Raw genomic sequence first — 15,130 nt, 5'->3', positions numbered from 1 at the left:
TTTTTTCACAACTAAATTTATGTTTTAGGTGGCTGAATGAAGTATTTGCTGCAAACCAACACACTTTTAAATGCAAAACACTGTCCAGAAATGGGGAAAATTAACCATGAACTTCCAGGAAACAAAGGCCTGAAAGAAGGTCTACGTACAACTGTGAACTAACTCTACATCACAAAGTTCCAGGGACACAAAGATGAATAGAGAAGACACTTTATGATTAGAGAACTGCCATTAACGTTCAGGACAAGGAATTCAGGATCACAGCAAAAATGGCGCAGGCCTTGCCACCAGGCATGAAATCAAACCATTGCTCAGAAAAAAAACACACTGACTCAACCATTTTCCTGGTTTGAATCCATCTTCACACCCTCCTTCCTCTGCATTCACAGCCTTTAGTTGGACCACAGACAATATCCAGTGTTTTGACTGTATGGCAGACACAGATGAAAGAGCATTTCATTCAGGGACATTCAGAGTGTTTGTCTTGGCAGCTGACCACTTTCAAGGTACGGACGGAAACTGCTCCTCCAGCTCAACAACTAGAGAGAGATTTTAATGTTTTCAGGGTTACCATCCACAATGAGGCCCAGCTCTAGATGTGGACAACAAACAAGGCAAGAACAGGAAACTTGCAGAAGTGAAGGAATCATAGCATAATGTTTCAGATTATGTCAACTATAGTAGATATACAAGAAAGGCATCTAGTTGGTAAAAAGAACACAGGAGTCTCACACAGAATCTCACACCACAGAACCTGGTCACAGTTCCTCAAGATAATCACTCTGCTCATCACACTAATTTGAAGAAACATTACATGTTCTCACATGCATAAGTGACATGCAGCTCCAATAAAGACCCAGTCATCCAAGTATCAGCTCAAAGACACCATCATCCCTATTCACCACATGAGTAATTTGGAAGGTTCACGATGCTCAAATTTTACTATAACGGTGTATGGATGATAACTGCCACTCACAGAAAACAGAAAAGAGATGAACCCTCAACTCAGCCAGCTAGAATCTGGTAAAACCACCAAACTAGCACACCTTCTTCACAGTACTTACGTAATTTATAATTTCGATTTTGGTTAGTACCTCCCCACATTTCCACCCCCTTTCCAGCATTCACACACGGTTACACAACGATTTTCTTGCACTATGTATGCTCACGGGTTAGGGTCCTGTCTCGGGCAGGAGTCTTCTCATCGGTGGATGTGATCTTTAGCATTAGAATGAGCTTACAATGAACAAAGTTAATCTAAAGGACACTCTGACAGTTTTAAGATATATGCTAAAGAATCTCAACTAATTACGCATGTTCCAGGATGTTCAAATTGCAAGGAGAGGAACTCCCTCAGATCAGTCTATGTTTAAGGAGCAGACTGACCCGGTACTGGTCCACTGCTTATATATTCTTAGGGTAGTAATTGCTGATAGGATTTAAACATCCTCAGGTTCGTAATTGCTGAAAGGATACAGCTCTTTACTTCTTAACGACTACAATGTCTTGTCATGCCCAGGCACATCCAGCTTCGTTTGAAATAAATCAACAAAATCAACAGAAATCAACAAAAAAAATCCACCGTTTCCTCCAATACCCCTTCACTCGCAGCCACCTAGACACTCTAAAATAGGCACAACTTGTACGAAAGTCTTGCTTCTTCATAACAGGCAGGCAGACACCGACAAGGGGCCACTTGTTGCCCATTCCTCCACCCACTACAAAAACATGGCAGCAGAAGCAAATACAGAGACATTTCGCTTTTCATCCACGTAATCATAGAGAAACAGAAAGGCTGAGAAGCGTGGAAAGGATGAGCAGCTATGTTCTACACGGGGACCATAATGTTCCGATTCAAGACACACATCATTCTCAATAAATCGTTAAGAAGAGCTAACAATTATAGGAAAAAAAAATGTATGACACGTCAGGGGGCAAAATAATACAGACAATACAGACAAAAGCCCCACTCTGATGAAACCAAAGTCAGAAGAAGTTCCACTTCTCCTGCCTCCCAAACGAGTTGCGACGCTGAGGAACACTCCCACGTTCACCTAAGAGGCACCAGCACACAGCGCGCTGCCGAACGAAGCGTTGCCTTTCCTGTAACCAAACTTTCCTACGCGGGATGCAGCAGAACGCGGCGGGGGAAGGGCAGAGAAGCAGCAGAGGGAAGCATTGCGATAATTGCAAAGGGCGGTCATTGGAAATCACCGGGGGAACGGCAGTGTCCTCCCCGAGCAGTGGCATGGAGAAAGAGCAGTATGGACCAATACAGAGACATTTGGTTTCTCACCACATTATCAAGGAAAAATAGAAAGGCTGAGAAGAGTAGAAACGATGAGCAGCTCAATTCTACATGGAAGCCTTAATGTTGCCTATCAAGATACTCTGATCTTATTCAAGCACATGTGCTGTCGGAAAAAACATCTGACCCTGCTAATAACGTAAAATTCCATTTGCTAATAACGCAATAAAATAATTAAAACAATATTACACATCTAAGGGGGCAAAACGAGAAACGACCTGACGCCTAAAACAAGCAAAAAGCCCTGCTTTAATGAAATTAAAGATAACAGCAATCCCAATTCTACTGCCTCTCACACAAGCAGTGACGTTGAGTGACGATCCCACGTTCATCTCCCCAGAGCAAGAGCCATCAGCTCACAGCGCGTTGCCGGACGAAGCTTGCTTTCTCTGTAACCAAACCTCACTACGCGGGACGAAGTAGAAGGCGGAAGGAAAAAGGCGCAGAAGTAGCAAAAGGGAAGCGTCGCAGAAAAAGGGTGGCCATTGGAACTCACCGGGGGAGCGGCGGGGTCCTCCCCGAGCAACGGCGCGGGCTCGTCGGGGGGCGGGCGGGCCTGGAGGGTGTCGCAGCAGCTGGCGCCCGAGAAGCGGAGCTGGCTCTTGCGCGAGTCGGCCGTGAGCGACACCTCGTGCGAGTAGGAGTGCAGGAAGGCGCGGACGCCGTCGATGCCCACGAAGTGCGAGGCCGGCACGCCGCGCAAGGCGCCGCTGCCCGCCGCCAGCAGCTGCGAGCGGCGCCAGCGCCGCAGGCGCAGCGCCAGCAGCAGCAGCAGGAAGGCGAGGAAGAGGCAGGACACGGCCGCCACGGCCAGCACCAGCCAGCGCGTCAGGCTGCCGGCCGGCTCGCCCGGCGCCGCCGCCGATGCCGCGCTGCCCAGCTCGGCCAGCAGCTCGGCCACGCTCTCGGCCAGCACCACCGTCAGCGTGGCCGTGGCCGACAGCGCCGGCCGCCCGTGGTCCTTCACCACCACCACCAGGCTGTGCCACGCCGCGTCGCGGGCCAGCGGGAAGCGCGCCGTGCGCACCTCGCCGCTGTGCAGCCCCACGCGGAACAGCCCCGGCTCCGTCGCCTTGGCCAGCTCGTACGACAGCCACGCGTTCTGCCCCGCGTCCGCGTCCACCGCCACCACCTTGGCCACCAGCGCCCCGGGCTCCGCCGAGCGCGGCGCCAGCTCCACGCCCGCCCAGCCCGCGCCCGCCGCAAGCGCCGCCGCCGGCGGGTACAGCACCTGTGGTGCGTTGTCGTTCTCGTCCACGATCACCAGCCGCACCGACACGTTGCTGCTTAGCGACGGCGCGCCGCCGTCCTCCGCCCGCACCCACAGCCCCACCTCGCGCACCTCCTCGTAGTCGAACGAACGCAGCGCGTACAGCGCGCCCGTCTCCGCCTCCACCGACACGTACGACGACAGCGACGCGCCCCGCACACGCCCCTCCCCCAGCCGGTACCGCACGCGCGCGTTCTGCCCCGAGTCCGCGTCCCACGCCCGCACTCTCAGCACCAGCGCGCCCGCCACGTTGTTCTCGGCCACGCGGGCGCTGTAGCGCGCCTCCGCGAACACCGGCGCGTTGTCGTTCACGTCCAGCACCCGCAGACATAGCACCGCGCTGCTCCACAGTGCCGGCGACCCGCCGTCCGCCGCCCGTACAGTCACGTTGTACTCCGACACTTGCTCCCGGTCCAGCTCCTCAGCCGTGACCACGCGGTAGTAGTCCTCGAAGGACTTCTCCAGACGGAACGGGAGGTTCTCAGCGACGCTGCACCGCACCTCGCCGTTCGGCCCCGAGTCCCTGTCCTGCACTTGCAGCAACGCCACCACGGTCCCCGACGGGGCATCTTCAGAGATCTCATTCAGAGCCGACTGTGTCAAAATGTGGGGAGCGTTGTCATTAACGTCTGTCACGGAGATTACTACTTTGGTGGTATCAGAAAGGTCTCCTCCGTCTCGAGCCTGCACCTCCAATTCATGTGAAGATAATTCTTCAAAGTCCAAATTGTCCTTCAGGGATATTTCTCCTCTCTCAGAGTTCATATTGAAAATCTGCGATGCCCTGACTGAAAGTGTATGGAAACTGTATATCACGTACCCGTTGAGCCCCTCGTCGGCGTCAGTGGCGATGACAGTGACCAGCGTGGAGCCCACGGGCACGTCCTCCGGCACACGCACCGTGTACTCCGCCTGGCTGAACACGGGCGCATTGTCGTTGGCGTCCAGCACCGCCACGCGGATCCGCGCCGTGCCCGTCCGCGCCGGCTCGCCGCCGTCGCTCGCCCTCAACACCAGATCGTGAAACGCCGCCTCCTCCCGGTCCAGCGCCTTCGTCAGCACCAGCTCGGGACGCTGATCCCCGCCGGGGCCCGTCTGCACGGCCAGCGAGAAGTGCTCGTCGCCGCTTAGCTCGTAGCTCTGCACAGAATTCGTTCCCGAGTCTGGGTCATGAGCCTTGACCAGGGGAAACCGTGACCTCGTGGCTGTCGTCTCGCTTATTCTCAGTTCTTTTTCTGCCTCTCGGAAACTGGGGGCGTTGTCATTAATGTCCGTGATCTCCACTTCGATTCCGTAAACCTTCATTTCACCCTCCACTATCACGCCAGATCGCAGCATGCATCGCTGTACATTCTCGCAGAGCTGCTCTCTGTCTATCCTCTCCGCTGTCACTAGATGTCCCGTCTTCCCGTGCAGAGCAAAGTACGGTGTCCTACCTTTGTCCAGGATGTGGACGCCGCTGTCGCTGAGCGCCGGCAGCTGCAGCCCCAGGTCCTTGGCCACGTCGCCCACGAACGAGCCTTTCGGCATCTCCTCCGGAATCGAGTAGCGGAGCTGGCCCCACGCCACCTCCCACGCCGCCACCAGCACTCCCCACAGCAGGGCTCTCTCCCGCCGACCCCAGCGCCTCATCTCCGCCGCGTCCTGCCGACACCGCACCAACAACAGCAGCTCCCCGCCACTGCCCGCTCCGGCTCCGTCTCGCCGCTCCCGGCCGGCCGGCACTGCACCTACAACGGCAGATCCTCGTCGCTGCCTCTTGCTTCGGCACCTTTCGGACGCTCCCGGCAGCTGCTGCCGGCCCCTCCGCCTCACTGCAGCACGGCTCCGCACCGCGGGGACTCTCGTAGACCCCCCGGCCGCCGATCCGGCGAGCAAGCGCGCCGGGCCGCAGCGGGCGGGGCTGCCTGCAGCGCTCCGGCCTTCCTCTCGCTCCTCCTCGGTCAACAGCGGCGCCCGCAGCCTCCTCCTGGCACTGCAGGCACTGAGCGCTGCCCCGCGCTGCCCGCCCGGTATGTCCCACCCACAGCTCATGGACACGGGACAGGGCCACGGAGACATCGCTTCCCTCCAGCAGTGATCTTCTGCGTCGGCTTTTCTCCACCCGAGCTCTTCTCTTACACTCGCGGTGATCACAAACAGGGAGAAGGTAGAGGATTCCCGTGGTCGCCGTATTCAGTACGGAGTGGTCGACCACACAGGAAAAATGACCGAATTTGTCTATATATGTAAAGTAAAATATGACGCGTAGAATATTACAAAGCTTATCCCAGTAGTCTTAATGCACGATCTTCTCCACGAACTGCACAGCTTGTTATAGGTGTCGTCCTTGAATGACTTTCTCTTATCCTTTCTGCAGATCAAAGGTACATCATACAGACCCATTAGTTCCCCACATCCCGACCAACAGAGGAAAGCAGCAATGCCAAGTCCCTAAGCACCACACATATACATCTGTTTATACGTCCTGAGATGGTGACTCAGCCACTTCCCTGGACAGCCTGTTCCTGACAACCCTTTCACTAAAGAATTATTTCCTTATATACAATGCAAACCTCCCCTGGTGAAACTTGGAGACATTTACTGTCGTTCTATTGCTTGTTACTTGGGAGAAGAGAACAGCACCCACTTTGCTACAACCTTCTTTCAGGTCGCCGTAGAGAGTGATAAGGTCTCCCTTCAGCTTCATTTTCTCCAGGCTCAATAACCACAGTTATCTCAGCCACTCCTCATGAGACTTGAGCCCTAGACGCTTCACCAGCTTCGTTGTAGTGAGGGGCCCATAACTTAACACAGTAATGTAATGTTATACGTTATGTCATGTCATGTCACTGAACACAGTGCTATTTCTACTTCATGGAAAAATTCCTTGCTAATAACGATATACATAAAGTAAAATATTTTTTCTTATTTTATGCAAAACCACAATCCACACCATGATTTGTGTCATGCCTAATGCCCGGTACAAGGGTAGCAAAAGAAAACAGGTTCTGAAATACAAACCGTGATATTTATGCTCCCGAGGAACCAGAGATATCAGGCTCAATATCATATCAGGGTTCAAGCAGCCGGAACCCTTCTTTAATAGCTGGAACGACTGGGGAAGGGGCTTTTCTATTGCCAGAAATAATGATGTAAAGGATTGAAACTTGTTCATAAAATATTCACCAGATCCTTGAGTTTTTATGTTGATAGGACAACTTTTTAACAAAATACTCTAGGTCACAGCAGGACTACGCGGATCAAGTGCCCAATCGCTGTCATTTTGTATGTCTCTTTGTCTCTTTAGATGTGTTCTCAGGGTGAATATAGCTTCTCCTAGTAAAACAGACAGATATAACAAGGATTGCAGAAAGTTGCAGAGAGACTGAATTCCTCGCAGTCAACCAGGACCAAGAACCCCTTATCGGGAAAAGGCAATCAAAAAGAGCACAGGGCCTGAAATACTAAATGCGATATTTTTCCTTGAGATCTCATTGTACACCTTCACCTGTGTGTGAAAGACAGATAGGGAAGAGTGAAAAAGAGGGACCTACCATCCAAAAAGGAATAAGGAGGAAAAACAAACAAATATATATAAAATCATATATAGACAGATAAATATATAGATACACAAATATACATGTATCTATATATAAAAAAGTAATTGCAAACAGAAAAAATGCCTGGACTAATTTACCTGTCACACTCGTGCTACCTTTTCTGCAGAAGCCTTACACCAAAAGACTGGCGACACTCTCCTCTTCATCAAGGAGAAACAACCCATAACTTCTTTCATGGAGAAAGCACGGACGTTTCAGGAAAGAAACATCTCTAACACCAAGCGTCAATTTCAGTCTTGCGACACCATCATATAGAATAAGTGGATCTCATTCTACACATCAAGGATCCGTCATAACCGTTAAAACTGGAAATAACTGCACTAAGAACTGGGAAAAATCTTGCGCGGATAATGTTTACCTGTCCCGCCAATGCTGCCATTTCTGTAGCATCCTTGTTCCAAAACCCGATAAAACAAACGGAGGAAGAGGGAAACATTCAATAGGGAGGAACTATCTGTAATTTCGCCACTCACGGAGCTACACGCACCTTTCCTTTGGCAAACCAACGGTTTTGCATCCAGGTGCACGTATATCAGGTTGGGGGAAAAAACGATGAGAAAGAAGAAATCTCTAACATAAAGCGTACATCACATTTTTCATCTTGCCGAGTCATTAATTTACCGCGTTACTAACTCCTATGAGAGTAGTAGTTAACACCTCTCAGTTGAACATGGAAGCACCAAAGAACTGATAACTGATGCCACGAGCTGCCTGCTTTGAGCGGGAGGGGGGTATTTGGATTATTCATTTCTTGATGGAGACATAGACCAGCACTCCTCATTCTCATCACACGGGAAAACCCACGGAAACAGGAAAGAAGGTTCAGAAAAGCTCAAGGAAAATACCGACAGAGCGTGGGCTTACAGACCTGCGGTGCGTCGGAGTCTGCGGGCGGCTCTCCCGCGCCGGCACTGCTGCTCGGGTTCCCCTTCCCGCTGGGCTCCCCGCCCAGAAGCTCCTCCGCGGGCAGGCTGGGCAGCGGCGGCGGCAGCCAAGCGGCCTCGGCCACGGCGCGGCCCGGCGCCACACACAGGTTGTAGGAGTAGGGCAAGGTGCCCTCGCAGAAGTCGGCCGGGAAGGCGGCGCCGGCCACGGACAAGCGCTGAGCGCCCAGACAGCGCAGGACGGCGGGCGGCCCGGCCCGGCGCAGCCGCGCCAGCACGGCCAGCGCCACGCTCAGCAGGAACAGCGCGGACAGCAGCGCCAGCACCAGGTAGAACTGCAGCTCCGCCGCCGAGTCGGCGCCCGCCGCCCGCTCGCTCAGCTCCGGCAGCGCCTCCTGCAAGCTTTCGGCCAGCACCACGTGCAGCGTGGCCGTGGCCGACAGCGCCGGCCGCCCGTGGTCCTTCACCACGGCCACCAGCCGCTGCTTGGCCGCATCCCTCTCCGACACGGCCCGCGCCGTGCGCACCTCGCCGCTGTGCAGCCCCACGCGGAACAGCGCCGGCTCCGCCGCCTGCACCAGCTCGTACGACAGCCACGCGTTGCGCCCCGCATCCGCGTCCACCGCCACCACCTTGGCCACCAGGTACCCGGCCTCGGCCGAACGCGGCACCACCTCGAACGGCTCCAACGCCGGCGCCGACCCCGGCACTCTGTCTCCCGCTTCCGCCGCCGGCCAGAGCACCCGCGGCACGTTGTCGTTGCGGTCCAGCACGAAGACGCGCACCGTCGCCGTCGAGCTCCGCGCCGGCTCCCCGCCGTCCTGCGCCCGCACGACTACGGCGAACTCGCGGCACTGCTCGTAGTCGAAGGAGCGCTGCGCGTACAGCGCGCCGCTCCGCGCCTCCACAGACACGTACGCCGCCGCGTCCGCCGGGCCCACGCTGCTGCCCGCGAGCCAGTAGCTCACGCGACCGTTGGCGCCCGCGTCCGCGTCCCGCGCAAGTACGCGCAGTATCGGCGCGCCCGCCGCGTTGTTCTCTGCCACGTAGGCGCTGTAGGCGGCCTCCTCAAACACCGGCGCGTTGTCGTTCACGTCCGACACCTCCAGCACCAGCGCCGTGCTGCTCGACAGCGACGGCCGGCCCCGGTCCTTGGCCACTACCATCACGCGGTGCTCGGCCGCCTGCTCCCGGTCCAGCGCACTCGCTGTCACTACCTTATAAGAGCCGCCCGACGACGACACAAGTGATAGCGGCGCCTCACCCGACAGCTCGCACGACACCTCCCCGTTCTCCCCCGAATCTCGGTCCCACACTTTCAGAAGCGCCACCACCGTGCCGGCTAGCGCATCCTCGGACACTGGGCTCGACACCGACAGTATCGTGATTTCGGGAGTGTTGTCGTTCTCGTCGGTGATATTTATCTCCACCTTGCAGTGAACAGTGAGCCCGCCGCCGTCCCTCGCCTCCAGACCGAAGCTGTATTTGCTCTTCTCCTCGAAATCGAGGGGTCCCGCCGTCCTGATCTCGCCGCTCTCACTGTCAACATTGAACAACGTGCGGATGCCATCCGGGACGTTTCCGAAGGAGTAGGACACCCGCCCGTTCGAGCCCGCGTCCACATCCATGGCCCGCACCTGCAGTACCAGCGACCCCGTCGGCACATTCTCCCGCACTCGCGCCTCGTAGACGATCTTACTGAACACAGGCGCGTTGTCGTTGGCGTCAGTCACATTGATGCGAATCTGGACAGTCGCGGACCTCACGGGGTCCCCACCATCCACCGCTACCAGCACCAGCTGGAAGGAGCTCTGCTTCTCCCGGTCCAACGCTCTCTCCAGCACCAATTCCGGCTGTTTGCTTCCATCTGGGGTCTCCTTCACGGTCAGAGTGAAAGCCGGGTTATCAGTGAGCTTGTAAGTCAGCAGTGAGTTGCTGCCCACGTCCGCGTCTCGGGCCATCTCCAGAGGAAAACGAGCACCTGGAACAGTCAGCTCAACAATCTCGAGGTCCAGAGCAGCCTTGCTGAAGGCCGGGGAGTTGTCGTTGACGTCCTGGATGGCCACCTCGACGTGGAAGACGTTGAGAGGGTTCTGCACCAGCGCCTCGAAGCTGACGGAGCAGGACGCCGCCTCGCCGCACATCTCCTCCCGGTCCAGCCTCTCGCTCACGTACAGGTTCCCGTTCTCCCCGCTCACCGTGAAGTATTGCTTGTCCGTGCTGAGCCGCAGCTTGCGTACCGGCAGGTCCGCCGGGCTCAGCCCCAGGTCTCGCGCCAGTGGCCCCACCAGCGACCCTCTGCCCAGCTCCTCGGGGATGGTGTAGCGGAGCCGCTCCGCCGCCGCCCGCCAGCACAATCCCAGCAGCAAAGCGGGCAGCAGCACTCGCCCGCCTGCTCGCTTCTGCGTCTGCCCGCTCGCCATTCTCGGCAGCGCTCGCCGCGCTCCTTCTTCCTGCCGCTGCTCTGCCTCCTTCCAGCCCCTTTTCCAAAAAGCGCAGGGGCCGCCGGAGGTCAGCGAGCGATGTGGGTGCCGGCTCGGACGCCCCTCCTCCCCAGTCCGCGCGGCGTCTCGCCGCTGCTGCCCGTGCCGCTGCCGCTCTGGCATGCACCGGGCGAGCGAGCAGCTTGCGGGGGCAGGACGCTGCGGCGGCTGCGGCTCCGGCTCCAGCGCCGCTCCGCCTCGGCCAACAGCGGCACCCAGAGGCGCCGCGACGTCACCGCAGCCGCCTGATGCCCGCGCTCCCGAGGACCCGGACTTCTCACCGGGGTTCGATGCCTACACTCGCCTTTGGGTCTCGCTTTCATTATAATTAAGAAGTGCAAAAGTTCTCGCTTGCTGCGACTCCAGAGTTGGTTAGAACAGAATGACGTTTTCGATTGCTTTTAGGCCATCTCTTCATCGCAATGAATAGCCAGTGTTAAATATTTGCAGCAGAGCAAGTAATAAAAGGAAATCAGCTGTGCTTAATAAAAATCAAGATGGAACAAGAACTTCCCATAGCTAGGGAAGAATATTTAGCACTCTGTCAAGTATTTTGAGTTCTGCTTTCCTTACCTGCAATGAATACCAAGAACAAAATAGAAATAATAGAGTAATAAATACGCAATCAGAAACAGAATGAAGCTAATGGTTGCAAGGCCTGCAAAAGGTTTCCATCCTCTCTGCTTTGGTGTTTTTTGATTGTTTGGGGTTTTTTGTTTGTTTGTTTTTTGTTTTTTTCCATATAAGTCTCTGACTTACATGGTGATTTTTATTTTAGGTGAGAAGAAAATCTCTTGTCTTTTATCACATACATATTATGCAGAGATGTGACTTCTACTTAAGGTTATGTTTTCATATACTCTCCCTACCAAAAAACCAGAACACAACGGTACCCTCACATCTCCTGCTCTACACACCTGCTGTATCATGAGCAAGAGGCACTATACCACAATGGATTTATAAATGGGGACACATTGCTACTTAAAAATAAACCTAAATAGATAGGAGAACAGGAAAAAGACCAAAATCAGACAAATAACTCAACAAAATCTTCAAAAGAATGTGTTCAGAGAAACTCACTGAGAGGATGTCCTGGTCTTCACTGCAGACAAGGAATTGATCCCTGAGAGCACCTGGACATTGTCTGTCTCTAAAGCTGCAAGTGAAACCTTAAGTCTTGCTCTGGACTACATGCTAAGAAGTAGTTATCAGCTCTCACTAATTTTTTAATACCATGTGGTCTCCTCATCTCCGACAAATATGAAGATGTAAGTTTAAATGCCTTATCATGGGCCTCTTTCTCAAGTTCAGTCTTCTGAGAAAGTGCAATAGAATCTCTTTTAGCTTCTGCTTCGTTCTCCTTACACCTAAAATTCTGCCTTGGATGGTTGAAGAAAGTATTTTCTGCAAAGCAATACTACACTTTCAAATGCAAATGCATTGTGAAGAAATGTGGAAAATAAACCACAACCTCCCAGGAAACAAAGATCCAAAAGAAATATGAAGAAATTCTACATTCAAAAGTTTTCACACAGGAAACATAAGCTGTCCTATCTATGAATCACAGTACTGGGTTCACACTAATAATAGTTTATTATCAGACGACCTTTCAGGACAGTGAATCTAGGACCACAGTATGAATCATAGAATCATTTCATTTGGAAGAGTCCCTCAACACCATCGAGTCCAACTGTAACCTAACCCTAGCCCTAACCCGTGTGCCTAAGGACCTCGTCTATGCACCTTTTAAACACCTCCAGGAATGGTGACTCCATCCCTGTTCCAATGCCTGACAACCATTTCTGGGAAGAATGTTTTCTTAATATCCAATCTGAACCTTCCCTGATGGCACTTGAGGCCATTTCCACTTGTTCTATCACTTGCTACTTCGGAAAAAAGACCAAAGCATTCCATGCTATAACCTTTCAGGTAGTTGTAGAAAGCAATAAGGTCTCCCCTCAGCCTCCTGTTCTCCAGGCTAAACAACTCCACTTCTCTCAACCACTCCTCATAACACTTGTCCTTCAGGCTCTTCACCAGCTCTGTCACCTTCCTCTGAACTCACTCTAGTACCCCATGGTCTTTCTTATAATGGGGGCCCCAAATTTGAACACAGTATTCAAGGTGAGGCCTCACCAATGCAGAGTACAGTGGCACAATCACTCCTCTAGTTCTGCTGGCCGCACTATTCCAGATACAAGCCAGGATGCTGTTGGCCTTTTTGGCCACCTGGTCACACTGCTGGCTCATATTCAGCTGCTGTCAATCAACATCCCCAAGTCCTTTTCTGCCAGGCAGTTTTCCAGTCACTCTTCCCCAAGACTGTATCATTGCAGAGGGTTGTGATCCAAATGCAGGACCTGGCACTTGCTCTTGTTAAACCTCATGTAATTGGCCTCAGCGCAATGATCCAGCTGGTCCAGGTCCCTCTGTGGAGCCTTCCTGCCCTCCAGCAGATCAACACTCCCACCCACAGTGTCATCTGCATACTTATTAAGTGTGCAGTCAATTCCCTCATCCAGATAATTGATAAAGATACTAAACAGAAGTATTGATCCCTGGGGAGCACCACTCATGATCAGTCACCAGCTGCATTTTACTCCATTCACTATAACTCTTTGGGCCTGGCCCTCTAGTCAGTCGTTTTATCCATCAAAGAGTACACCCATTAAGGCCATGAGATACAGCTTCTCCAGGAGAATGCTGTGGGATACAGCCTCAAAGGCTTTACTGAAGTCTAGGTACACAACGTCCACAGTCTTTACATCATCTACTAGTCAGGTCAGCTTGTCATAGAAGGAGATCAGGTTGGTCAAGCAGGACCTGCCTTTCATAAACCCATGCTGACTGGGCCTGATTGCTTGGTTGTCTTGTATGTACCATGTGATGGCACTCAGGATGATCAGCTCTATGGCCTTTCCTGACACTGAGGTCAGACTGACAGGCCTGTAATTCCCTGGATCCTCCTTCTGGCCCTTCTTGTGGATTGGTATCACATTTGCCAACTTCCAGTCAACAGAGACCTCCCCAGTTAGACAGGATTGCTGACAGATAATGGAAAGTGGCTTCATCATCACCTCCACCAGCTCCCTCAACACCCTTGGATGGATCCCATCTGGCCCTGTAGACTTGTGGGTGCCTAACTAGTGTAGCAGATCATTAACCATTTCCCCTCGGATTACCGGGGCTTCATTCTGCTCCCCATCCCTGTCTTCTGGCTCAGGGGACTGAGTACCTGAAGCACAACTGGTCTTACTATTAAAGACTAAGGCAAAGAAAGCATTTAGTACCTCAGACTTGCCCTCATCTTCACTGTGTTTCTCCCTGCATTCATCAAAGGATGGAGATTCTCCTTAGCTCTCCTTTCATTGCTGATATATTTACAGAAACATTTCTTGTCTTTTACAGCAATATCCAGGCTTAGATCTCATTGGGCTTTGGCCCTTCTATATTTCCCCCTTCATAACTTCATAGCATTCTTGAATTCCTCTTGAGTAGCCTGCCCCTCCATCCAAATGTTATAAATTCTCCTTTTATTCCTAAGTTCTGGCCACAGTTCTCTATTCACCCAGGCTGGCCTTCTTCCCCACCAGCTCACCTTTCAGCACATGGGGATACCTTGCTCCTGTGCCTCTAAGATTTCTGTCTGGAAGGGAGACCAGCCCTCCTGGACTCCTCTGTCCTTCAGAACTGCCTCCCAAGGGACTCCTAAATAGATGAAAGTCTGCCTTTCAGAAGTCCAAAGTAGTAGTTCTGTTGACCAGCCTCCTTACTTGTCCAGTAATAGAAAACTCAATCATTTCATGATCACTATGCCAAATGCAACCTCCAACAAACATGTTACCCATGAGTCCTTCTCTTGGCAGCTGGTATGAAATAAAACCATTTCCCAGCCAAAACCACACTGGTCCACCTATTTTCCTGGTTGGAATACAGCCTTTCACCCTCCTTGTTCTGCATTCACAGCATTTGGTTGCAGCATGGACAATATCAAAATTTTGTCTCTGTGTCAGTCACAGGTGAACAAGCACTTCATTCAGTAACATATTTGGGAAACAGTGGTGTAGGAAGTCTTAGTCTTGGCAGGTGAACTTCTTCAAGGGATGGGTGGAGACTGCTCCTGCAGCTTGATAATTGTAACAGATCACTACTTTAAGAACTATCAGCCAAAATGATGCCCAGTTTCAAAACATGAAAACAAACATAGAAGGAATAGGAAACCTAGAGAAGCAAAGGACTCGTAGGTTAATATTTCAGATTATATCAATTGTAGTTGGTACACAAGAAGGGTTTCTAGTTGGTTGTCGAGGGTTAAGATTGCGGGGTGACAATAAAACCCTGGCAGATGTATTGTTAGCCCCCTCTCCCCCCCCACTTCCCCCTTTTTGCCCCTCCCTCTCCCCCCTTCCACTCAGGAGAGGCGATTGGGAGGAAAAAAGAAGGACAGAGAGAAGAGAGTTGGAAAAATTAAAGATATTTTACTAATGCTACTAACAAGAATAGAGAAAATAATACAAAATATACAAAACCAATCTTGAAAGTCTCAGCAACTGCAGAGCCGGCACCCAAAGTCCTGGATTAGA

The 15,130-nt window shown here is 52.6% G+C and overlaps 1 protein-coding gene across 1 annotated transcript; it reads right to left on the bottom strand.

Annotated features, from left to right (window-relative positions):
- Positions 1 to 2,664: 2,664 nt before the first annotated feature.
- On the bottom strand, positions 2,665 to 10,487 carry LOC308045858 (uncharacterized protein; the record flags this gene model as incomplete). The annotated part of the gene is made up of 3 exons (XM_080353366.1): positions 2,665 to 2,697; positions 2,805 to 5,553; positions 8,026 to 10,487. The coding sequence occupies 3 exons, from the start codon at positions 10,485 to 10,487 to the stop codon at positions 2,665 to 2,667; spliced, it is 5,244 nt and encodes a 1,747-aa protein (XP_080209492.1).
- Positions 10,488 to 15,130: the final 4,643 nt, after the last annotated feature.

This window comes from Nesoenas mayeri (assembly GCF_963082525.1).
Source record: "Nesoenas mayeri genome assembly, chromosome: 14".
NCBI lineage: Eukaryota > Metazoa > Chordata > Aves > Columbiformes > Columbidae > Nesoenas > Nesoenas mayeri.
The sequence above is the reverse complement of the archived record's forward strand: the minus strand, read 5'-3'. Positions and strand labels throughout refer to the sequence as shown.